The sequence below is a fragment of the Littorina saxatilis genome, linkage group LG6, assembly GCF_037325665.1.
Source record: "Littorina saxatilis isolate snail1 linkage group LG6, US_GU_Lsax_2.0, whole genome shotgun sequence".
Taxonomy (NCBI): domain Eukaryota; kingdom Metazoa; phylum Mollusca; class Gastropoda; order Littorinimorpha; family Littorinidae; genus Littorina; species Littorina saxatilis.
In genome coordinates this window covers 21,752,577-21,779,173 of record NC_090250.1, presented here as the reverse complement: position 1 = coordinate 21,779,173, position 26,597 = coordinate 21,752,577, and the positions used below count along the sequence as shown (strand labels likewise).

General features: G+C 44.5%; 1 protein-coding gene across 4 annotated transcripts in view; it reads right to left on the bottom strand.

Annotated features, from left to right (window-relative positions):
- LOC138968750 (transcriptional regulator ATRX homolog) overlaps positions 1 to 26,597 on the bottom strand; it is a 65,532-nt gene that overhangs the window by 21,141 nt on the left and 17,794 nt on the right. For all 4 annotated transcript variants that reach the window (XM_070341389.1, XM_070341392.1, XM_070341391.1 and 1 more), the window contains 18 exons: positions 26,145 to 26,266; positions 25,187 to 25,322; positions 23,291 to 23,486; positions 22,474 to 22,732; positions 20,512 to 20,658; positions 19,779 to 19,926; positions 18,152 to 18,264; positions 11,794 to 11,934; positions 11,044 to 11,221; positions 10,164 to 10,301; positions 9,380 to 9,555; positions 8,771 to 9,007; positions 6,943 to 7,136; positions 5,773 to 5,840; positions 4,802 to 4,961; positions 3,902 to 4,007; positions 2,147 to 2,268; positions 52 to 229 (listed from right to left, as the gene is read on the bottom strand). In XM_070341389.1, coding sequence (XP_070197490.1) covers positions 52 to 229; positions 2,147 to 2,268; positions 3,902 to 4,007; positions 4,802 to 4,961; positions 5,773 to 5,840; positions 6,943 to 7,136; positions 8,771 to 9,007; positions 9,380 to 9,555; positions 10,164 to 10,301; positions 11,044 to 11,221; positions 11,794 to 11,934; positions 18,152 to 18,264; positions 19,779 to 19,926; positions 20,512 to 20,658; positions 22,474 to 22,732; positions 23,291 to 23,486; positions 25,187 to 25,322; positions 26,145 to 26,266 — 2,819 coding nt within the window. The remainder of the gene's footprint in view (positions 1 to 51; positions 230 to 2,146; positions 2,269 to 3,901; positions 4,008 to 4,801; positions 4,962 to 5,772; positions 5,841 to 6,942; positions 7,137 to 8,770; positions 9,008 to 9,379; positions 9,556 to 10,163; positions 10,302 to 11,043; positions 11,222 to 11,793; positions 11,935 to 18,151; positions 18,265 to 19,778; positions 19,927 to 20,511; positions 20,659 to 22,473; positions 22,733 to 23,290; positions 23,487 to 25,186; positions 25,323 to 26,144; positions 26,267 to 26,597) is intronic.

Genomic DNA, 26,597 nt, shown 5'->3' with positions numbered 1-26,597 from the left:
TTGTTTTCAGGGGGAGGTGGCAGGGTATCTTAATCAATGACTTGATCTTACCTGCGCAAGGAATCGGTAGATGTAGCAAGGTTTAGTCTGACCGAAGCGGTAGACTCGGAAGATGGACTGGATGTCGTGGGACGGGTTCCAGGAGGCATCAAAAATGATGACACGGTTTGCACCCACCAGGTTGATTCCCAGGCCGCCAGCACGCGTTGAGATCAGAAACAGGCGACATCTGCAAAATAATCAAAGAAAATCTTTTGCATTATATGCCACCCTATGTTATCTCGAGCTCTGCAAGATGATCAAAGTTTATACATTGTATTATATGCCACCCTATGTTATCTCAAGCTCTGCCAGATGATCAAAGTTTATCTTTTGTATTATATGCCTCTCTATATTATCTCGAGCTCTGCAATGGTTGTTGCTAATATTTAGAGTGCTTATGTCCCTTTGTTTCTTGGAGCTTGCAAATGGGTAGATTGTTTTAATTGTTTCGAAAGATCAAGAGGTGCAAGTGCAGCAGTCAAATGTAAGCGTGCGTGGGTGTTTGTGCATGTGTGTGTGTGAATGCATGTGTTTGTGTGTACAGTAAAACCTGAGTCTAGCGGACCCTTGTTGTAATGGCCACCTGCTATATAGACAGTTTATCATGGAACGAACACGACTTCAACAATAACTAACCTTTAACAGACGGACACCTGCCACTTACGGTCGCGGACACGATTTTTCGGACCGTATGAAGTGTAAACACTGTCACAAACGGACACTACGTACATGAAAACGCAACTTCGAAAACTCGACTGTTATTCAGGTCAGTGCTCGGCAGCCGTAGCACAAATGGTTGTTGATTGGTTGTCCTGTCCCTTTTCTGACCAATCAGTGACTTGTTTATATGGAGACTCACTTTCGCTCACTCACTTTCGCTTTTCCGCATTGTGGATACAGTCACAACCAAAAGCAACAGTACTGCGTTTGAAAATGGAATCTCCATCAGGAAAAAGAAAAGCGTTGACTTTAGAGCAGCGTGTCGCTGCCTTGAAAAAATTGGAATTTTCCGTTGAACCACCGATGAAGAGTCAGCTATTTTTAGCTTTGTGACGTCCGACTTGTGTAAGTTTGAATGCACAGTGTGTGTAGCGAACGGGGTAGGTGGAGGGGATGTTGTTGTTGTTTGCTACATGTATCATTTGTTTACTCACATTTTCACCCACGGTGAGTCTCATGTTCAATCCATTGAAAGGGGCTGTTGGCCCATATGTATTCAATAGCTCAGTGGAGGGTGGGGGGGATGTTGTTGTTGTTGTTGTTTGCTACATGTATCATTTGTTTACTCACATTTTCACCCACGGTGAGTCTCATGTTCAATCCATTGAAAGGGGCTGTTGGCCCATATGTATTCAATAGCTCAATTCTCTCTCTCTGTCTATTCCTGTCACCGCCCTCAATCTGTGTCTTGTACAATGATCTGGTAATTTTATTTAAGTTTATTTTATTTAAGTTTATTTTATTTAAGTAATTTTATTTAAGTTTTTACCTTGTGTTTTGTGTTGAAAAATAAATACATACTCCAGGATTGACAAAAAGTGTCTTGTACATTTTACGTGCTCTTTGTAAAATATTGCCCCGGCCCCTCCACCTGTGAAGAAAGGACACCTGTCTAATAGGGACCCCATTACCATACCCAAGGTGTCCTTTAGAGACAGGTTTTACTGTATACGCATGTGCCTGTCTATGTGATGCCTCTTTGCCTATGGGAGGTCCACATAGTTAAGCCCCAAAGTATACCCGTACCTGTGCACAAACACTGCAAATAACACAAACTACAAATGCTGCCCTTTATTTACATTAACGAACAAAACAGAACCTGATGAACACATCTATGCATCTAGTGAATCTTTGCTTTCAGCTTTGACTAAAACAGCAAAGGCACAAGCGCACTGAAAGAATGCTAAAGAGATATTCAGGCATGGAATTCTGACATCTGTTTTTACTGAATTTACTCAAAGTAAACAAAGCTGTGGTTAATACTGTTTATGATGATTCTGACTAACAAATACAAAAAAGCCCTTTCGCTGAGTCTTTAAAATTTACAGAAAATGGTACATTTTGGTATAAATCCCGTGTTAGAAATACAAGTTATTTAACTTACCTGTGGTTTTCCGGATCATTGAAGACGCCAGCCCAGTGCTGTCTCATTTGTGCGCTTGTGGAACCATCCAAGCGGAAATAGTCCTCTCCCTTCGTCCAGCGTTTACCAAACTGCTCTTTCAGCTGAAAGCAACAATTTGGTTTCGCAATAACTACCAACTTTGAGTAAGACAAACAACAGCAGCAAAGAATGCAAGCTTCAGTTCACTTACCCAGACATAGGATTCTCAAATCTCAATTTTGATTGAAATTAGTACACTGTAATAGTGAGAAAAGGTTTTGTTCATTCTTACTTTTTTGTTCTTTCTTTTCTTTATTTGGTGTTTAACGTCGTTTTCAACCATGAAGGTTATATCGCGATGGGGAAAGGGGGGTGATGGGATAGAGCCACTTGTTAATTGTTTCTTGTTCACAAAAGCACCAATCAAACAAGAAGGGCAAAGCCCATACGACTCACATGCTTGACCTTGACATGACCTTCAGGGTCAAGGTCAAATAACTAAACCTAGCAATGACATCATACACTAAGAACTGCTTTACACATTTTTCCTACCAAAATACATGTGACCTTGACCCAAGGTCAAGGTCATCCAAGGTCATGCAACACAAAGCTGTTAATTCAAGACATAGGAAGTACAATGGTGCTTATTGGCTCTTTCTACCATGAGATATGGTCACTTTTAGTGGTTCACTACCTTATTTTGGTCACATTTCATAAGGGTCAAAGTGACCTTGACCTTGATCATATGTGACCAAATGTGTCTCATGATGAAAGCATAACATGTGCCCCACATAATTTTTAAGTTTGAAACAGTTATCTTCCATAGTTCAGGGTTAAGGTCACTTCAAAATATGTATACAATCCAACTTTGAAGAGCTCCTGTGACCTTGACCTTGAAGCAAGGTAAACCAAACTGGTATCAAAAGATGGGGCTTACTTTGCCCTATATATCATATATAGGTGAGGTATTGAATCTCAAAAACTTCAGAGAAAATGGGGAAAATGTGAAAAATAGCTGTTTTTTAGGCAACATTTATGGCCCCTGCGACCTTGACCTTGAAGCAAGGTCAAGATGCTATGCATGTTTTTTGGGGCCTTGTCATCATACACCATCTTGCCAAATTTGGTACTGATAGACTGAATAGTGTCCAAGAAATATCCAACGTTAAAGTTTTCCGGACGGACGGATGTCCGGACGGACGACTCGGGTGAGTACATAGACTCACTTTTGCTTCGCATGTGAGTCAAAAATGCTCCAGGGGCTTGCAATGTAGTACAATATATTACCTTACTGGGAGAATGCAAGTTTCCAGTACAAAGGACTTAACATTTCTTACATACTGCTTGACTAAAATCTTTACAAACATTGACTATATTCTATACAAGAAACACTTAACAAGGGTAAAAGGAGAAACAGAATCTATTAGTCGCCTCTTACGACATGCTGGGGAGCATCGGGTAAATTCTTCCCCCTAACCCGCGGGGGGTTTACTTTTTTGTGCTGATTCCAAGTAACAAAAACACAAAACTGTACAAGTGCAACTGGGGCTTTGAAATTGATGGGAACTTAAATTTAATTAAAAAAATAATCTTGTGTTAAGTCACATGCAATCACACAGAACAAATCTATCAAGAAAGTTTAACATTAGAATGATTAGGAAGGGTTTGTGATGATCAATGGTTGAATTCCTTCCAAACCATTCTATGCTTCAGTAAAGTGCGTGCACACAAACAACCTTACAGCAATAACCATACCTCCTCTTCTGGCTTATCCTGTGTTTCCTGAATGAACTTGGAGTCGATTTGTTCGAGGAAGTACTCGATGATATTGAGGGACAGCAAGCTCTGACTGAAGATCAACCTGTTGAAACCAACACCATGGGCATGGTTAGTTACAGTCACAGCAGGGTTCCTGCAGGGCAGAGCTCATAAAATTCAATGAGTTTTCAAGGACATTTCCAGGACCAAATAAATGCTTTTCAAGGACATGATTTTCCCCAAATTAATGCAAAGCGCCAAGTTTACCTTCAGTTTTTCAAGTCTGCAAACTATTAGTCATTCCGTAGTTGTTTCACTGAACAGTCATAAACAATGTCCTCAAAGCACCCCCCCCCCCCCCCTTTCAGACTCCCCCCCTTTTTAAGACCTTGTTTTGCCCAGATGTTCTGTTCATATCCTCTGTAAATTACCACTTTTTAAGACCTTGTTTTGCCCAGATGTTCTGTTCATATCTTCTGTAAATTACCACTTTAAGACCTTGTTTTGCCCAGATGTTCTGTTCATATCCTCTGTAAATTACCACTTTTTAAGACCTTGTTTTGCCCAGATGTTCTGTTCATATCCTCTGTAAATTAACACTTTTTAAGACCACTCCCTTTTTTGACATAATTCTCTCAGAATTCTAGGTCTTTAAAAAAAGAGAGGGGGGTCCTCAATGTAAAAGTCTAAAACCAAATCTTTCCCCGCAACCGACACATGATCATTGCTCTGTGTGAATACCATGTCCAATGGCTTTTGTAGATTACACACCAAAAACAACAATTTAAACAACGTTCTTATTTGAGGCAAAGCACAGGCCAAAAGAAAACATGCAAGTAAAAAATATACAATCACACTTATTCTCATCTCAGTGATAAAATGCGCCATGACACTCACACTTTGTCTCCAATCTCCTCACACATGCGCAGGATGTCGAAGAGCAGGACCAGCTTTCCACCTAGCTCCAGCTTGTCCTTGTCTTCTTCCGTCACATACTCGGCCCACCAGTCGCTGCTCACCGGCTGCACGCCTTGGTCCATTTCCATCAGCAAGTCATCTGTAATGGACAACATTGTCAGCACGGATGTTGCTGGGATGTGGGGGTTTTCCCAGCAAATTTGACAAAATTGCCATAAAAGTTTGGCAATAGACGAATTCTGGAAATAGCTGTCTGGTTCGTATGGGTTGTGAAAGAGTTAATACTCTTGCTTTTATTGAGGCAAACTTTCCACATGTGCTACTTGTCCATGGCTCAGACACACACCCTGCTAATGACTGGCCTTTGTGGGAAAGCTTGCCTCAATAAAAGCAAGAGTATTCACTCTTTCACAAACCCATACAAACCTGACAAAGCTATTTCTGAACACTGTCTATTTTTTCAAAGTTTTAAGCAGTCCTAAGAGTCACCAAAGCCCCAACCATGAAAAACTTTGTCAGTTCTGCCAAAATGACAGCAATTTTTTTCTGCAATGTGAAATGTTTTGGCATTTCGTCATTGACTGCCCACATCAAATGACCTTCCTGAGCGAGCTAGTGATGCTCAACTGACGTTGAGGGATTATCTCTTTTTACGAATGTATGAAAATACGCCTGGTGTTTGCTGTCAGTTGTACATAATGCCCTCAATGCTTGTGGCTTTGTTTTCAATGCCATAGAGCAATAAGCTCTGTTCACAAAAGGACACAAATACATTTAAAACGCTACATAAATATCATCTGTAGCGTGCCTGGTGTGTTAGTTGTCCCTGGCATACAAAGCCTGCATTTTATGTGGCTTCACCTCTGCACTAAATCCCAACCTCTGCTTTCACTTTTACAATGTGTTCATCCTTTCTGCTCATCTGCATGCTCATTTTCCAGTTATCTTACCTCCTTCTCCTCCTCTCGACCTGGTCTTCCATTCCTTGACCACCTCGTCCTTGTCACCTGAACCTCTCCTGCAAAGAGACAGAGATGTAAAAAGGTTAAAACCAGACAAAAATAAAAAGGTATTCCAATAAACATATTTGATTGTGAGGGAGCGGACTGTTAAAGATCTCAATTTTTCAAGGGCCAGATTTATTCTTCTTCTTCTTCTGCGTTCGTGGGCTGAAACTCCCACGTACATTCGTGTTTTTGCAAGAGTGGAATTTTACGTGTATGACCGTTTTTACCCCATCATTTAGGCAGCCATACGCCGCTTTCGGAGGAAGCATGCTGGATATTTTCGTGTTTTTATAACTCACCTAACTCTGACATGGATTACAGGATATTTTCCGTGCGCACTTGGTCTTGTGCTTGCGTGTACACACGAAGGGGGATAAGCCACTAGCATGTCTGCACATAAGTTGACCTGGGAGATCGGAAAAATCTCCACACTTAACCCACCAGGCGGCCGCGGCCGGGATTCGAACCCTCGACCTTCCGATTAAGAGGCCGATGTCTTACCACCCCGCCACTGCGCCCGTCAGGCCAGATTTATGAGGGTGGTGCCCATCTCTTCTAACTCGCTGCCTTTGCCTTCCCCGTCCCAAGCTGGGTAGGCTGGAGAGCGTTTGGAAAAATCAGGTATTTGCCCTGGGTCCGGATCAAACCCACAACCTCCAGCGTGAGAGGCAAACTCTAACCACTCTGCAACTCCGGCTCTCAACAGATGTAGGTCATATCAAATTCGGTAAAATCTTCACGCTCACTGAATCTGTCAACTTGTGAAAACTCAATTACGTAAGTATGCACTGAGCATGCATCATCCTAACAGTGATGACAAGGCACTCAAAATGTGAATCCTTTGCCGACTACTTCACCAGCCAGGTTATTAGTTTCCTTCTCCATACTCATTACTGTGCGCACACACACACACACACACACACACACACACACATATCAGCAAAGTCAGGGTAAGGGGAAAAAGTGTATGCATAGGCATTTATCTCCTGAACAAAAATAAAGAAAAAAATGCCTACATCATAATTACGAATACTTTTGCCACAGTCTATGGCGTACGTACATACATACATATACAAAGACAGACATACACACTGACACACACACAGAACCAACCTGTCTTTATTTCGCAAGCGTCTACTGCGTCGTCCTGAACTGGTTCCCTCGCCGGCACTCTCTTCATTCTCAGATTTCTCCTTGACTGGCTTCTCTTCTTCGCTGCTGCTGCTGCTGCTGGAGTCGCTGCCAAACGACTTTTCCTCATCCGAGTATTCATCGTCAATGAACGAGTCTTCATCGTCATACTTCATCTGTAAGAGTAATGGCCATGTCAGACGCACAACACAAAACAGTGTTTTCTTTCAAAACAAACACAAAACAGAGTGTTTCCCATGTGACATCCCCCAAAACGCGTTTCAGAAAACACTGATTCGTGTTTTTGAATCGTGTTTTGGGTTTTAGAGCATGCTCTAAAATCTGAAAACACGTTTTGGTAGTCAGCCAATGAACGCGGACGATCAACTCACGTGACTCGGTTTCCGGCATCACGGAGATAGAAAAAAATGGCTGACTCAGATGTGGTACCGATTCAGGGTAGTATCGGACCCATGAATCCTAACTAGAGTCTATGCATGGAGCCTGTCACGATTGAAGAGAGGCAATAATATCAGTGGGGTCCCCCGAAATCGGCGTATGCTGCCTGAATGGCGGGGTAAAAACGGTCATACACGTAAAAATCCACTTGTGCTAAAAACATGAGTGAACGTGGGAGTCTAAGCCCATGAACGAAGAAGAAGAAGAATATCAGTGGGCGCTGCCAGCCGTCTTGTTTACAAACCCAAACACAGCGCGGTAGCTGGACGGGTCAAGCTGACACTGACCGTATCAGTGGGCACTGCCAGCCATGTTGTTTAACCCAAACACAGGGCGGTAGCTGGACGGGTCAAGCTGACACTGACCGATATTTCTGTGAAAACACGCACCGCGCTTCATCTGTGTGTTTCGCGTGTGACATCCCCTCTTTAAAAACATGTGTTTCCCCGACATTTTGAGAGCCTTAAGGCATTTCATTCAGAAAACACCCAGACTGTTAATTTAAAACAGTAAAGGATTATGACAGTGCCAACCCCAAACCTCTTGGTATCATTTGAAAAGTCAATATCATGGGTGAACTCTCAGTATTTACAAACTTTTCTTGAAAGGGGATGATAATCGTCAAATTTTAAATGCACATAACTTTTTGTTGTGGTTATGGTAATTCCAAATTATGTTTGTTTGCACCACAGATAACATTTTGAATCCAGGTCCAAGGGACCTTTTGTCCTCTGTCTCTGGGAACAACACTGTATCCTTATATTTTTAATATGAAATAAAAATTCAAAAACAAATAGACTGCCAACGTTTCAAAATTCAGAATCAAAAAGCAAGAAAAGTATGTTTTAACGTTTCGTTTTGTCAATAATGAAACTTTCCAACAACATACCTTTCTTGTGTTTTTTTCTTCTTCTTCTGCGTTCGTGGGCTGAAACTCCCACGTACACTCGTGTGGTATTTTTGCACGAGTGGAATTTTACGTGTATGACTGTTTTTTACCCCGCCATTTAGGCAGCCATACGCCGTTTTCGGAGGAATCATGCTGGGTATTTTCGTGTTTCAATAACCCATCGAACTCTGACATGGATTACAGGATCTTTTTCGTGCGCACTTGGTCTTGTGCTTGCGTGTACACACGGGGGGGGGGGGTGTGTTCGGACACCGAGGAGAGTCTGCACACAAAGTTGACTCTGAGAAATAAATCTCTCGCCGAACGTGGGGACGAACTCACGCGCGGCCAACTGGATACAAATCCAGCGCGCTACCGACTGAGCTACATCCCCGCCCTTCTTGTGTTTTGATTCGTATAAAATAAAGACAAAGTTGTTCGTTCGTTCAGGCATAAGCTTACCTTGAGCTCGTCTCGTATCTCTGCCATTTTAAGCACCCAGGGGTGTGTCCAGATCTTCATGAGGTTCTGGTAGTCCTTGAAGAGCTGAGCGCCTCGCGTGGTGATCTGACCCTCCACCTGGCCGCTGCGCCTCAGGTACTCCTCGTACAGCTTCATCTGAACCTCTGACAGTCGCACCGAGATCACGTACTCCTGTTTGGGTGGCAGGAACTTGGTCAGGGCGGAATAGTCTCGTCGCTGCAACAGATAATAATAATAATAATAATAATAATAATAACCACAACTTATATAGCGCGAACCGCAGTCATCTGTGCTCTCCGCGCTTTAAATAGATAGGAATGGTCCGAGTTAACTGAAGCCAGAAATAAAATGAATAAATTTGAAAAGACAATCTGATGGCCTCTCCTAGCAGCTAGAACACAAGGGACTGCTTACATAAATAATATTACATGGCCGAAAAGAACAGATGTAGATGTTTGTCACCTGCACGCATACAATTAGCAGCTTAAACAGCAAGAGGAGAGTAAGACGAGAAACCCCAAGTGCAGGAATTCAAGGGAACGCTTACATTACATGACCCAAAAGAACAGATGTAGATTCTTGTCTCACCTGCACGCAGCCCGCCAGAAGCTCATGGAGCACGTGCGCTCGGTTCTTCATGACACGCACATCCCGGTGTGTGGAGTCTCTGTGTTGTCCGTTGATGATGGGGTTGACGAAGCGGTTGGCAAACTCCTTCTTGGTTCCAAGCAGACTGGGCTTCACAAAGTCCACCATGCAGTGGTCTGAAAGCAAACACAAATATATACAACTTTCAGAATCATTCTTCTTCTGCTTTTCTGGGCTGAAATTCCCACGGACACTCGTCTTTTTTGCACAAGTGGGTTTTTTCATATATGTTTTATTGAATTGAATTGAATGACTATTTTTACCCCACCATCTACTGATTAAAGCAGCCATACGCCGCTTTTGGGGGAAGAATCATTCAAATCTGAGATAAAAGTGAGCGCAAAATATTTGAACAAGATTTATCAACAGTACATCGCATCAAAACGTTTGAACAAGACGTAACAGAACATCGTACAAAATGTTTGAACGAGATTTCTCAACAGAAAATCGCACAAAGCGTTTGAACAAGATTTATCAACAGAACATCATAGAAAACATTTGAACACGATTTATAAACGACGTTTTAGCTAGATTTTTCAACAAAACATCAAACAAAACATTTGAACAAGATTTATAAACAGAACGTTTTGGCAAGATTTTACAGAACATCGCACAGCAAACACAAGCCTGCAAAAAGAGCTAAAGCTGGGCCTTAAAGACAAACATTCTTCTTCTACGCAGCTCTAATGTGTCTTTCACTGTGTGTTGTGTGTGTGTTACTCACACTCAATCAAGTTGTTCTGCAGGGGCGTTCCAGTTAGCACCACTCTCCTCCTCGTCTTGATTTGCATCATGGCTTTGGACATGCCTGAGGCAGAGTTCTTCATGATGTGGCCTTCATCACACACCACAATGTCTGGGCCTTCACAAATGAAGTAAAAATAGTTTCCATTAGGCAATCATCAAAGCAACCAGGAAGGCATTGAAGAGACATCAAAGGAAAGGAAAAACGGTTCCCAATTTGTATTTGCGTAAACTGCATACGCAAGCCTGTGCAATAGTTAACTGACAGTGCTTGAACTTTCACAAGTGAAGCAAAAAAAGTCTCTATTACAAGATCTCTTAGGCCTAGAACGGTCATCATCAAAGCAACCAGGAAGGCATAAAAAAGATATAAAAGGAAAGAAAAAATGGTTCCGGAGTTACATTTGCATAAACTGCATGCCTGTGCAATAGTTAACAAAGTGACAGTGCTAGAACTGATAGGGGTTTGCGCTAGGGAGTGCCTGTATCATCCACTGAGTGTTTAATGAAAACATAAGACTTTATTTTTCTTCCACTACCATGAGAACAAGAAACTTACTGCATACAGCACTTAAGTTCTCCTCTTCCAATAATGGCCAATAGAGTGTCTGCAGTGCCACTTTTCAGCTTGGACCCATATTCTGACTACTACTCGGAGTGAGAATTACAAAATGAGTACCAGGACTCACAAGAAAGAGTGAACAGTTGCATGCTTGTGATCATTTGTTTGAACGTAGCAATTTTAAGCTTGGTACAACAGCGTAGCAATTTGTTCAAAAACATAGCATGCCAGCTGAACGCATAGCATTTGGCAGCTGTGTAGAACCATCTCGCAGAGCCAGTCCAACGTGTTTACTTACCGGGATCGATGAGAGTTTTATTAAAAATGGCTTTCTGTTTCTTGTTCCTCACACGGGATCCTTGGGACAGGTTTCGCAACATCTCGTAACCGATGATCATGATCCCGCCGTCTCTGTGCCATTCGTTTAGAACGTCCGCTCGAGCATTGTTCTGCTTTACACTCGCCATTTCATAGACCTGAACACAAAAGCAGGCAAAATGCAGACTACATTCTCTACAGAAATTTGTAAAAATGAAAGTTCCAGGGTCTTTAACTTCAAATTCAGAGACCTGAACACAAAAGCAGGCAAAATGCAGACATTTTCTACAGAAATTTTAAAATGAGAGTTCCAGGGTCTTTAAATTCAAGCCAAAAGGTGCGAAGTTCCATTTTCCCATACCATGTTGGGGGTGTGGGGTCAATCCGTTCATGGTTGTTGAAATGAAGTAACATGTGCCACACCACACACCCCTCCCAAATAAAACACATATACACAGACAGATGCATACTAAATATTACAAACAAAAGGCACCATTACCTTGTTATCCCTCCTCCCATGCACCCCCTCCATAAACATTTTTTTTTTAAATTAGCCTTGAGATGTAATGTAACATGAAGTCGCACATAAGAGACACAAATGATTACATCTGCGTTACTTATTTTCCCCCTGTATTTTCTTCATTTGTTTGGATGTTGGATGTATGTTCTTCATTTGTTGCTCTTTTGTTTTGTTTTTAGTTTTTGTTTTTTAGTATTCCAGGTTTCTTACCGTTAGCTGATCTTTTTCGGCGAGCCAGATCTCAAACTCGTTCTGCCAGTTGAGCACGGTGTTCAGGGGACACACCACAAGGCATGTGTTCACTTTGGTCAGCTTTTTGTGCGACATCATGGTGTGCACAAATGACACCACCTAAAACACCATTGGAATTCGAAAATTTCAAAACTAAATTTTCATTTAATTAATATACTTACTCAACTCACATAAATGGCATTAACTTCAGTTCATTGCTAAGATATTGAAGTAGTACTCGACCCTGGTAAGGGGGGAAGTAACTCCCTAAGAAAAACAATCCGTAGTCAAGGACGGGAGTCACCTCCCCTACCGGTAACCCGCACATGCGCGGTCCTGCTACCGGCCGTCATTCCCCCACGGAAACACACACCTGTAACACATATAATGTTAGCGGGGATGGATGGGAGGGTATAAACGATGTGAGTTGAGTAAGTATATTAATTAAATGAAAATTTAGTTTTGAAATTTTCGATTCAATCACATATTCTTACCTCAACTCACATAAATGGCAGATTGCACATAAAGGCGGTGGGATACTCACATTAATCTCTTGGAAGTATCTGGCCTGCGGCAACCATAGCTGGGAGGCAGTTGGTACCGTCCGGATGAGTGCTGGCAATGCCCCGGAGGTAGTAGCTGAGGAAGACATCATGAGTCGTCCAGTATGCAGCTTTGAGGACGTCTGACATCCTTCCAGACTTGAGGACAGCTAAGGAAGTTGCCCACGCTCAAGCCTCGTGCGTACGAGGTGATCGAGGAGGAAGGGCTGACTGCCCCCCCCCCTTTTTGTGTCTGCCACCACTGATAAGCATGCCTTATAAGTGTGGAAGACCATCTGAAAGCGTGGTTTTTGCAAAGTCTTTATTTCGGGCTGAAATGATCGAAATAAACAACTTCGGAGCTGATGCTCAAAACGGAGCGGTGCGCGACAAGTAAGCCTTAAGCGCGCGTACCGGACAGTTAGAAAGATCCGGATAAAAATGTCCCGGAGAGGCCGAACGGAAATGATCGGTGAAAGTGGACCAGGTTTTTGATTCTTGGCGAGAAAATCGGGACGGACACGCAGTGAAACCGAGCCGTCTCTTCCGAAAGTGATATCCCGGTCTAGGCCTGAGAGGCCGTGGATCTCACTGCCCCTCCGCGCGGAAGCGAGCAGTATGAGCATGAGAGTTTTGCGCGTAAGGTCAGAGAGACTAGCGTCTTGTAAAGGTTCAAAAGCACTAGAACGGAGAAATTCGAGTACTAGAAGAACGTCCCAAGCCGGGACAGAAGTTCTCTCCGTTGCAGAACTGAGGGCCGCGCCCTTTAGCACACTCGCGATAACTCCCCCGAGGGAGATGGAGCGTCCAAGTTGCTTAAAAGTAACAGAGATGGCTGAGCGGCGAGCGCGTAAAGCGGACGCGGCGCGTCCCCGAGCGGAGAGCCATGCCAGATGGTTTGCGACCTGCATTGATCGCAGGGCGACCGGGACAACATTGTTAGCCGCAAACCATCGAGTCCAAGCCAGCCAGTGTGACTAGTAGACAGAGGAGGTGGCCTGTGAGCCTTCTGGCCTAAGTCCAAAAGCGAAAACGGAGGCGCCTGAGCACCCCAGTGATCTCCGAACCCTCTCCAGGCGTGAGGATCCAGGCCCTCGGGGCGATGTGCGGAGTCCCCGTTCTGGGCTGGAAAAACTCCCCTCGCCGGCGGCCGAGCGGGATTGGCGGGCCGCTGGTGAGCCGCATGGGGTCCGGGAACTAATGCTGACTGGGCCAGCGCGGTGCCACGAGAAGGAGATGAAGCCGCTCCAAGTCGGCTTTAGGCTGAACCCTTCCGATGAGTGGAGTGGGAGGGAAGGCGTAAGCCTCTAGCCCTGCCCAGCTGATCGTCATCGCGTCGATCTGCCAAGCTTCCGGGCCCGGAAACAGACACAACGATCGGGAGGCGACGTGAAAATCTCGTGGCGAAAAGGACGACCATCGGACGCTCTACCTGCGCCCAAAGAAGGAGGAGCGCCTGATGGGTGATGGTCCACTCCGTGTGGAGGATCTGGAAGGAACGGCTGATGACGTCGGCAAGGACGTTCAGGCAGCCGGGCAGATAGCGAGCCGAGATCAGGATCTAAGAAAGAGTCTCGCATGCTCGGCTGGACCACAGCCGAGATCGGGACCCGCCCTGTTTGTTGGAATAAGCAGAGACCGCCGTGTTGTCGTAAAGAAACAACAAATGGGTGCCCTGAAAAGCGGAGAGAAAGTGATGAACCAGAAGCCAAGGAGTGTTCATCCACTGAGGCGTGGTCTGCTGCAACCAGACCCCGAAACGGAACTGAGACGTCCCAGCCGTGTGACGTCGGATTCCAGACTGAACTGAGCGCCGCCTGAAAAGGGCGCGCCTGCAGTTTGTATAAACGACGTTGAGTGGGACGGACTGCCCACTCCCGTGAATCGAACACCATGCCTTGGTGCAACACCCCGGGGACAACCAAAATTCTGCCGTAAAGTCCCAAGAAGGGGTGGCCGAGAAACTCCTCTATAGCCTGCTTCCGCAGAAAGAGAAGGATTTCCGCCTGTAAAGTCTCCTGAGCGTCTGGGCTGACCGGAAACCGGAAGTTGGCCGGCGCCCTGGACGAAGGGGCTTTGCCTTCCTGCCAAGGAAGGCGGAACCCCGATCGAATCACCCCCATGCTCCATAGGCTGCTTGTCCGAGACAGCCAAGCTGGCAGGACCCGGAAGAGGCCGCCTGCTACCAAAAGGGTAGAGGCTGGGGGGGGTGACTGGATCGGGGGTGGCTCATTGGGGGTTGGGCTTGCGCCCAGACCCCCGCTTCCCGAAGGAAGGTTTACGCTGGTAAGGACGGGACCGTGACCCACCCCTACCTGCGCGAGACGACTGCTGCCCAGAAGAGCTGTCTGGCGCTGACGCAGAACTCCGTGGTTTGTTGCTGTGCTGCTTAAGAGCGAGTTCCGTCAGTTGCACCACATGTTGGTCACGAGTTTCCTCAGTTTGCTGCCGAAGGGCATCCAAAGAGCATGACCCCAGCAACGCACCCTCTGAAAAGGGAGAGACTCTCAAAGAGTCTATGGTGGCCTTATCCGTCAGGCGAGAGCCGTTAAGAAAAGCCTCGCGCCTCCAGAACACCACCTGAGAGTAGAGCCGAGCAGCAAGCGTCATCTGACTGTCAGTGACCTTCGCAAGCGCCGCCAGGAGCATGGCAGCATCAGCCTCAATAGCATCGTCACGAAACCTAAAAGGCTCGATGGACGAAGCGATGGCTCTCGTGAGAGACCGGATGAGCGTTTCCGCTAAAGAGGTCAGTTCAAGGGAAGAACGCCCGCTTTCCTCCAGCCCGAGTAGACTCTGTTCCGTACAAACGGAAGTCCTATCTCGGCTATAACCATCCTGCCGCAAGCGAGCCAGTTCCGGAGTCACCGGAAGTGGAGCTGTGGGCAGCGAAAAAGAGGAGAGAAGAGAATGTGGCCTGCTAGGCAGCCGCGATCTTCTTGAGTTGGCTGGGAGGCCGCCGCCTGCCTGAGCCGAGGTTAACCAAGGCTGGGCAGAAGGGGGGGCTTCCCCATGAGCAGCCAAAAGAGGGTAGGGTGTGTTAGCGTCCGCCAACACCTGAGCCATCACAAACGGGACGGAAGGAGATTCCATGAAACGGAACTTCGCCCTCGTGTCCCCCGCGCCCGCAAAGTCTGCCAAAGCAGAAGGAGGGGGTGCGACAACAGTAGAGTCGGCGGAGACACCCTCAGGGAAGTACCGTGAGGTTATCTCCGCAGCCAACTCCAGAGTAGGGCCCAGCTTATTGGGAATCCGTAAGGGGGTAACAGATTCAGAGCGATCCTCATCCCCTTCCTGTTCCTCTCCAAAACCTCCCTGATCTCCATCAGAAGGAGGGTCCGGTAAACCGGAAACCCACCCGTCCACGGAAGCGGAAGTGGCTAGAGTCGGTTGAACAATAGACGGAAGCGCCGCAAACTGTCCACCAACAGCACCGCCGACAACCGGAACCGCCGCGGCGGAACCGGAAGTCGGGGCCGGAAGTCGATGCGTAACCAGGGACGGGATAGCAGGGACACTGCCACCGGAACCACTAGCCCGCTGTCCTCCACCGGAAGTGCCTGCCACAGCACAACCGGAAGTCGAGGACGACAATCCGCGGGCAGGCCCGACCGGAAGCCCCGAGGGGCAACCAGAGGAGCCTACCCCCTGCGAACTCCAACCAGGAACGGCGGCAGCCGAACCAAGAGCTACAGGTCGATGACCGCCGACAGAATCTTGTAGGCCAGAGCTGGGCAAACAAGACGCTGCTGCCTGCCCCCCAGAGGCCGGGACAGCCGAAACTGATCCCAGGGGGGCAGGCTGGCGCGCTACGCCGCTCCCTAGCGCACCCGCCACGTGATGGACGGTGTACTGCCGGGGAGGAGCCGTCTGCGAACCCGGCGACGCAAGAGCGTAACCCGGGCCCGCAGGCAAGTGTGAGCCCCCAAAAAGATGGGGACTCCCACAGACCTGTTTACCCCCATAAGTGTTTTGGAGTAATGCTCAGCCCCAAAAATAGTAATCCTGGCACAAAAATAGTAATCATCCAGCATTCGTCGCCAATTACAACGCACATGACAACTGTGTCTGCGAAACGCAATCATGCACATATATCCATCATTCACAAACAAAACACATCAGTCAGTTTTTGTAGTCATCGTAATTTCAACGAAGATCACATCAAAAGCACATGCATCACTGATTCTTTTTCTTTTGCTCGTAGTAGGCCTTTTTCAGTGTGTCAAGCGCTTCTCTACTGTACTTGCGCTTGCCGAATGAGTGAGGGCGAGACTTCACCACTAGAATAAGGCTCTCCAGCGTCTTATCAGACAGACATGATCTCTGGTCAGTCCTGTGCTTTTTCACCCCATTTTGCCATTGAAAAAACAATGCCAAACATGTGAATTGATTAAAAAAAAAATAAAAATAAAAATTTTTTTTTACATTTTTTTTATTTATGAAAATCGTAGTCTTGACACGGATAGCGGAATGGCGTATTTTTTGCAGAAAATCGTAATAAATTACGCCAAAATCGTAAGGGTAAACAGGTCTGCTCCCACAAACGCCGCCCAACGCCGAAGCGCTGGAACCGGGCGGCGCTAAGGCCGCGAACCCCCCTGAAAAGGCAGGGGAATCCGCAACCGAACCAGAAAAATCCGGCCCGAGATCAGCCGACGTGATCGTCGCGGACGGCCGCAGCCTAGAAAGAGAAGCCACCCCCCCCACGCCAGGCGGGAGGGGAGCGACAGGCCTTTCTGCCGAATGTAAGGCAACTAGGTCATGTTTCAGAGTTGCAAACATAGCCAGAATTTCTTCCCGCGACACGGACTCGCTAGACCGTGGCGTCTGCGAGCGCGAGAGAGGAGAAGAAGAACGTTCCCGCGTAGGGAAAACCGGTGACGGTGACGTAGAGTCGAGCGAAACCCGTTCTGTCTTCTTAGTCACCGGGTCAGTAACCAGAATTAAAGAAGTAGGCTGTGAAGAAGACACAGAGGCACGCGTCTTTGATTTAGACTTAGACTTGTCTTTATCCTTCTCTTTTCCCGGTGAAGAGAGTAGGGAAACAAGTTTGCCCTTGCTTTTTGAGTTTTTGTCCGCCATTTGCAATATCGAACACGCGCACGTGGAGATGAATTACAACAGCGAAAATACTCAAACGAACGAAAATACTCGAACGAACGCAGCGAAGAGATAGTGAAACGATCTTACCTAAAGATAGCAACGCAAAGACCAGGGTCAAATGGCCTTCCACGAAGGCCAAGGCAAAAAATATGCCGGAGTACAACAACACGTCTGTGCAGTAGTGTTGAAGTGGGTGGAATGACGGCCGGTAGCAGGACCGCGCATGTGCGGGTTACCGGTAGGGGAGGTGACTCCCGTCCTTGACTACGGATTGTTTTTCTTAGGGAGTTACTTCCCCCCTTACCAGGGTCGAGTACTACTTCAATATCTTAGCAATGAACTGAAGTTAATGCCATTTATGTGAGTTGAGGTAAGAATATGTGATTGAATCCATGTTATGCACACACAAAATAAAATGTTTGTTTCCGATGTCATGGTCAAACAAGTTTCGGTCAGTAACTTTTTTTTTACACCCAGGCACGTGGCTTTTTATTGGCTGGTGCTGCAGAGACTTTGCTCAATGAACTTCAGCTGTAATAATAAAACCTCAAATAAAAATATGCTGATTAAATGATACAAAGCAGACAAAGTGATGCAGAAATATTCCATAAGTTGACACTATGACTAATTCCTCCACGAACATAGAGCAAAAACAACTTGCAGCCTACCTATGAAAAATAATTGGTACTTACAGAGAGAGTCTTTCCCAAGCCCATGCAATGGGCAAGGATACAGCCTGCTGACTTTTCTTCCTTCTTGGATCGCTCCAGCGATTCGAACAAGCACTCCCACATGAACCGTACAGCTGAAACAACGCAAGGCAATGAACAGAACTTAAAAAGAGATAATACAGTCAAAGATTCCTTAGAAAAACGCAAATATAGAAAGAAAGAAATCTCATAATAGTGCAAATTTCAGACATGGAATTCTCAAATCCACGCTTTTACTTAAAGGACACGAGGGGTCTGAAGGTTTTTTGTGTGTTTTTCTTACTTGAAATCAGCACTAAAAAGTAGCAGACCTGGGAACCCCTGTTTTGAACTTGAAGTATTCTCAAACAAACTTGGTGTATTTTCAGAAGTATGAGTGTACTCCACACAGCATTTGGACATCCATGATTCAAATATGCTTTGCACGCGTCCAATGCTCTGTCAAATGAATTGATCAATACATTTAATACAAATGCTTCTTTCAATGTTTAATTAATGACAAAAACAATAAACGGTGTCCGGCTAAATATTCAGGAATGACAATCTGGCTCTGACAACCCATGTATGTAACTTTCGGTGACTAAAACTCGGATGCGCTTGTGAAGAAAAATAGTCTAGGATTGTTTTGATCGTATTTTGTTTCCACTGATCGTACTGATCGTATTTTTAGACATTAAAGCGTACAAAATACGGCGAAATCGTACGGGTTCCCGGGTCTGAAGTAGGTATAAACCAGTTTTCCTCACTATTATACATACTTATACTTACATTAAAAAGTCTCAACGTATTTGCATTAATTCAAATGGGAGTCCTGGGGCTTTAGTTTGAAATTTACAGAAAATCGTCAATTTACGCAAAATCTTCAGGCACTTGTACAGTTGAAGAGTATATAGGATATCCTTTGTCTACAGACATTAACAAGAAGAGCAAACGCTCGATCGAGTCACTTTCGCAGTTCTGAATATTATATGAGGCATCAGATGGACAGGAAGAAATTGCTATTCACAACACAATGAGTCACGTTCACATAAAATTTGAGCCCGGTCACTTTTATAGTTTCCGAGAAAAGCCCAACGTTAAGTTGTGTGTTGCCGAACAGAAAAGGCTAGTTATCTCCCTTGTTTTTCTGATAACGTTCGTAAAAGGCTACAGATGTAAATACTTTGATGTAAAGAATAATCCTACAAAGTTTCAATCACATCCGATGAACTTTGTCAAAGATATAAAATGTCTAATTTTTCCTTTGACGCTGACCTGTGACCTTGAAAAAGGTCAAAGGTCAACGAAACCATCGTTAAAGTGTAGAGGTCATTGGAGGTCACGACTAAACAAAATATGAGCCCGATCGCTTTGATAGTTTCCGAGAAAAGTCGTGGTGTCTACGGACGGCCGGCCGGACGGCCGGACAGACTAACACTGACCGATTACATAGAGTCACTTTTTCTCAAGTGACTCAAAAACTGTACAAAGTCGTCAAGGTTATCCATTCTTAATGTCACTCTGTCATTCTGTTTCTCCAACTTTGATATTGATTACGTTAAGCAGCAAATGGGTTCAACTTAAAGTAGCTACTACTGTACTAGTGCATGTAGCTTACAAAAGTACTTACCTTCAACTTGATGCGGCTTGAGCTTACAGATAAGCTTTGGGTTGACTTGAATCAGAGGCTTTTCCTTCTCCTCGTCGTACTCCAGAATAAGTTTGGTGGTGACAGGTGCCTGCCCATCTCCCGCATCCTTTGTTTCTACCCCGTTGAACTGGAAGAGAACATAAATAAATAAACTTCAGTAACAATAAAAAAACAGAACTGTATGGTACAGTGGTACCCTTTTTTCGAGAAATAAAATAAATAACTTCAGTAACAAGAACAAGAACTGTATGCTACAGTGCCCTCCTTTGAGACCTACAATAAATAACTTCAGTAACAAGAACTGTATGCTACAGTGCCCTCTTTTGAGACAAAAAAAAACCTAACAATTCACGTAAAGGACATCTTAATTTGGCAGTAATTTTCAGAGGTTATGAACCGAAAATCTGTTGAAGCAATGTTTTATCAGGTGAATGGGGGGCATGTCTTTCATGGGGGAGTCTTCAAAGGGGGTTGGAGGGGTTCTGCTGTACTCAGAGAGAATTGGCCAAATGAAAACGAAATAACAATTTTCGAATTAAGACAGGCATTCCAGAAATAATTCTGTCAGGTTTGCATGGGTTGTAAAAGAGTCCTTTCTCTTGGAAACATTGAGGCAAGCTTTCCCATGTGACATTCTTGAACAATCACTAGACTAGTGAGGGGCGTGTCTCCACACGAGGTCGCGAAACACACACAAGCGAAGGTTCCTTACCCTTTTCTGCTTTGCTATCACACGATTCCGCCTCTCCTCCTCGGCTTTGGCAGCAGCCTTGGTGGTATCTGTCAGCTTTTTTTCAGACTTGATTTTTCTGATCTTCTTCCTGGACCCAGGCTCCTCCCCGTCCTCAGGTTCACCCTCCTGCACGAAAAAGAAGAATGTTTTTTTCATTCCTGAGCAGCAAGCTAAGATAAGATACAACAAGAAGGGTAAAGCCCATACGACTCACATGCTTGACCTTGACATGACCTTGACCTTCAGGGTCAAGGTCAAATAACTAAACCTAGCAATGACATCATACACTAAGAACTGCTTTACACATTTTTCCTACCAAAATACATGTGACCTTGACCCAAGGTCAAGGTCATCCAACACAAAGCTGTTAATTCAAGACATAGGAAGTACAATGGTGCTTATTGGCTCTTTCTACCATGAGATATGGTCACTTTTAGTGGTTCACTACCTTATTTTGGTCACATTTCATAAGGGTCAAAGTGACCTTGACCTTGATCATATGTGACCAAATGTGTCTCATGATGAAAGCATAACATGTGCCCCACATAATTTTTAAGTTTGAAACAGTTATCTTCCATACTTCAGGGTCAAGGTCACTTCAAAATATGTATACAATCCAACTTTGAAGAGCTCCTGTGACCTTGACCTTGAAGCAAGGTAAACCAAACTGGTATCAAAAGATGGGGCTTACTTTGCCCTATATATCATATATAGGTGAGGTATTGAATCTCAAAAACGTCAGAGAAAATGTGAAAAATAGCTGTTTTTTAGACAACATTTATGGCCCCTGCGACCTTGACCTTGAAGCAAGGTCAAGATGCTATGTATGTTTTTTGGGGCCTTGTCATCATACACCATCTTGCCAAATTTGGTACTGATAGACTGAATAGTGTCCAAGAAATATCCAACGTTAAAGTTTTCCGGACGGACGACTCGGGTGAGTACATACTCACTTTTGCTTCGCATGTGAGTCAAAAACCTTTTATGTCCATTTTCATTGTACGACATGGAAATTTGTCTCTACAATAGCTAACACAATAATACGACAGTGATAATTATGCGGGGTATAAGAATTTAACTGCCACACACACAAAACCTCACAGACACACACTCTTGTCCAAACATCTAAATACACCGACACACACACAAAAACTCACAGACACACTCTTGTCCAAACACCTAAATACACTGCCACACACACAAAACACACAAAACCTCACAGACACACACTCTTGTCCAAATACCTAAATACACTGACACACACACAAAACACACAAAACCTCACAGACACACACTCTTGTCCAAACATCTAAATACACCGACACACACAAAAAAACTCACAGACACACTCTTGTCCAAACACCTAAATACACTGCCACACACACAAAACCTCACAGACACACACTCTTGTCCAAACATCTAAATACACCGACACACACAAAAAAACTCACAGACACACTCTTGTCCAAACATCTAAATACACCGACACACACAAAAAAACTCACAGACACACTCTTGTCCAAACACCTAAATACACTGACACCCACACAAAACACACATAAACACACACTCTTGTCCAAACATCTAAATACACTGACACACACACAAAACACACAAAACCTCACAGACACACAATCTTGTCCAAATACCTAAATACACCGACACACACACTAAACACACAAAACCTCACAGACACACACTCTTGTCCAAACATCTAAATACACCGACACACACACAAAACCTCACAGACACACACTCTTGTCCAAACACCTAAATACACCGACACACACACAAAACCTCACAGACACACACTCTTGTCCAAACATCTAAATACACCGACACACAAAAAAAAACTCAGACACACTCTTGTCCAAACACCTAAATACACCGACACCCACACAAAACACACATAAACACTCACAGACACCTACACTGGCTCACCTCTACTTCTCCTTCAGAAGAGTCCATCTTTTTAATCCTTTTCCTCTTCTTGCCGGTGTCTTTGCCCTTGCCCTTCTTTCCTTTGCCCTTTCCCTTGCCCTTCTTCTTGCCGGAGAAGGAACCATCTGACAGGCTGTCTTCCTCGCTGTTTTCTTCATCGCTGTCCACAGCACTCTCTCCATCATCATCATCATCATCATCTTCGTTGCTTTGGTCACCGACGAAACTATCCTCGTCAGAGTCCCGCCTCCTTTTCTTCCTGAGCACAGAAAAATGACATTCCAGGGTATAAAATAAACACCAGTGTTCTCATTTCTTTGTGCTGTACCGGCGTAATCCTTAACTTCTCTCTCTCTCTCTTTCTATTCTTTCAGCAGCACTGTTGCACATCACAATGAATATTTCTGTCTGCATCATAGAAACTTCCCAGCATGTGCTTATTTGAGTAAAAGGTGTTTTTTAAAATCAGCTATGAAAATGGACATACAACTTTGAAAAACAAAACTGAACATTACTGATTTAGCTCATCACTGCTTTAATCGACCTGTCTGCAGCACACTTGCACGATGCACTTGAACTAATACAGGGGAAGACGGTAGGATTGGGTTATAAGCATGCAATGATTTTATTGGGGGTAATGCCAGTGTGGACCCATAAGCATGAGAATACAATTTCAACACAAATCTCAGCCACTTTTAAACACAAACAGAAACAAACACACAAACTGAAACTCAGGGTTTGCAAGTTCAAAATAATTTCCCTGAAAGTATCTTGAATTGCTCAGTACTACCCACATAATTCTCACTTGTACACTTACCCTTTCCGGGTCTTTTTGACCTGAATGTCTGAATCACTGTCTGAGATCTTGGCATCAAGCAGCTTGCTCCTGAAGCGTTTGCGGGCCTCTGATGGCTCAAAGTCAGACTCAGAGTTCTTTTCACTGTTGTCCTTGGAGTCTCCTTTCTTCTTGTCTGCTGCTTGCTTCCTTGTGCGTTTCTTCGTGACATCAATATCTGTTCAAACATGCAGATCAAGGATGAAATAGATGTTTCCTTTTCACCCCATGAGGATTTTTTTTATTCTGCAAATTGGCCTTAAAAGTTTAGGCAAAATTTAAAAGTGTCAGGCAATCCTTGGCACCAACTATCACCCTCTCTAAGTAAAAGTTCAGTAGCAAATGAGGAACAAAATTATCATTAATTTGAAATTTAAAGGGTCTTACTAACGATGCCAAAAACTATGGCTCTGAAGTGTATAATGCAGAGAATTGGTCTGTTATTTGGTTGCTGGTTGTTTGTTTGACTAATAATGTGGGCGAGTGTTTTTGTCCGTTAACCCACACCTGACCCAGCCTCAACAGAAACGACAGGAATAATTCACTAGCGATTATTCAGTCCAAATACGAACCCATTTTTTAAAACACTACAATAGAATACAGAATATTTTATTGCCCAAGGTTGGACATTTGCTTTCTTTCTTTATTTATTTGGTGTTTAACGTCGTTTTCAACCACGAAGGTTATATCGCGACGGGGAAAGGGGGGAGATGGGATAGAGCCACTTGTCAATTGTTTCTTGTTCACAAAAGCACCAATCAAAAATTTGCTCCAGGGGCTTGCAACGTAGTACAATGTATTACCTTACTGGGAGAATGCAAGTTTCCAGTACAAAGGACTTAACATTTCTTACATACTGCTTGACTAAAATCTTTACAAAAATTGACTATATTCTATACAAGAAACACTTAACAAGGGTAAAAAGAGAAACATAATCCATTAGTCACCTCTTACGACATGCTGGGGAGCATCGGGTAAATTCTTCCCCCTAACCCGCGAGGGGAGACATTTGCCTTGACATTGCAGTTACGTTTAGAAACATTCACTCCAGCCGGGCACACGCAACATACATCTATAATTTATAACAAGAAGGGCAAAGCCCATACGACTCACATGCTTTACACATTTTTCCTACCAAAATACATGTGACCTTGACCCAAGGTCAAGGTCATCCAAGGTCATGCAACACAAAGCTGTTAATTCAAGACATAGGAAGTACAATGGTGCTTATTGGCTCTTTCTACCATGAGATATGGTCACTTTTAGTGGTTCACTACCTTATTTTGGTCACATTTCATAAGGGTCAAAGTGACCTTGACCTTGATCATATGTGACCGAATGTGTCTCATGATGAAAGCATAACATGTGCCCCACATAATTTTTAAGTTTGAAACAGTTATCTTCCATAGTTCAGGGTCAAGGTCACTTCAAAATATGTATACAATCCAACTTTGAAGAGCTCCTGTGACCTTGACCTTGAAGCAAGGTAAACCAAACTGGTATCAAAAGATGGGGCTTACTTTGCCCTATATATCATATATAGGTGAGGTATTGAATCTCAAAAACTTTAGAGAAAATGGGAAAAATATGAAAAATAGCTGTTTTTTAGGCAACATTTATGGCCCCTGCGACCTTGACCTTGACGCAAGGTCAAGATGCTATGTATGTTTTTTGGGGCCTTGTCATCATACACCATCTTGCCAAATTTGGTACTGATAGACTGAATAGTGTCCAAGAAATATCCAACGTTAAAGTTTTCCGGACGGACGGACGGACGGACGGACGGACGGACGGACGGACGACTCGGGTGAGTACATAGACTCACTTTTGCTTCGCATGTGAGTCAAAAACCATCCACACGTGTCTATAACAGCCGACCTGATTCGCTGCTAGAGTCGCCCTTATCATCATCCTCGTCTTCGTCGTCGTCGTCCTCCAGCTCATCCATCATGGCCGCCTTGGCTTCTTCATTTTCTGCGTCATCGCCATCCTTTACCTTGCTGTCTTTAGCACTCTGCGGGTCAAAACCATGATCACAATGTACAGTGGTACCCGTGATGAATGTGCACCATCAGCCTAAAGTTTCCCTCTATTGCAGGTCATGACGCGTATACTTTGATAAGGATAACAGACAAAGGGACGAACAGAAGGGGAACTTTGACCTTGTTGGGAGATGGCCTGTCATTGGCAGGTGGGTGAGGCCCTCACATCACGGGTTGGTTGGTTATTGTGGTTTTTTTAAACATCCCTTCCACATTGCAGGTTCCACTGTACAAGAGGTAGGGGGGAGGGGGGGGGGCAAGGAGGGGGCAAGAAGGTGACAGCAACAAGAACTGTTTTATCTCCTCAGGAATGGCAATAGTGAGACAAAAAGGGGATCAGTATGCCTACAGATTTTCATATCTTGGCAGCGCACTGAAGTTCTTTGTCTTCCCGGTCAGAAAGTGACTTTTCCCATGTGAGCACATAAAGCTATACAACAATGGTTTACAATTTCTCAAAACAGAAAGTACTGGCCCATTACAATCCACAGAAAGTAAAACAAGCAAATCAAGGCTACTACAGTGGTACCCGCAATGTTGGGCCCCTCTGACGAGAGAACACCTCCCATGAGAGGACGCCTTATGTTATTCCTTGGTCTATAAACCTTTCCCAAATAGATACCTGATGTGAGAGAACACCTGCAATGTGCCGACACTTCTGCAAGGTCCACAAGGTCTTCTCTCACCTCAGGCACCTCTGTATTACTACTCTTCAAAGTATGGCTATAACCCCAAGTCCCCAGCTAGCAAAACACATCCCAATTCCCCCTCGCACAGGTGAGAAAGCCTCCTACCTTTGATACCTTGGAGGATAATTCGTCAGCACTGTCGTCCATCTCTTCGTCCTCTTCGCCTTCATCCTCTTTATCTTCATCAGACGATTCTGATGAATCATCGTCGCCTTTCTTCCTCCTGCCTGCAATTTTGGAACAAAGCAGGTTAACTGTCAGCATTTTAATTTTATTTTTGTATCATCCATGAGCATGTGAAATCAAACAGTAGAGATCCTAGGATCAGGAAGAAAAACTGATATATATATGGTGAACTGCATTTAACTCATTGTCTTCCAGGTACAAATATATCCGTACCCACACATATGGCTCTATCTGACCAGGTACGGATATATCAGCTCAGACTGTTAGCTTCAGTCGCTTCCTGTAACATCAATCTAACGCCTGCATTCCAGCGTGTTGATACCGTTTCTACACAGTTACTACTATTACAAGTGATCTGCTGCAGCACAGCTG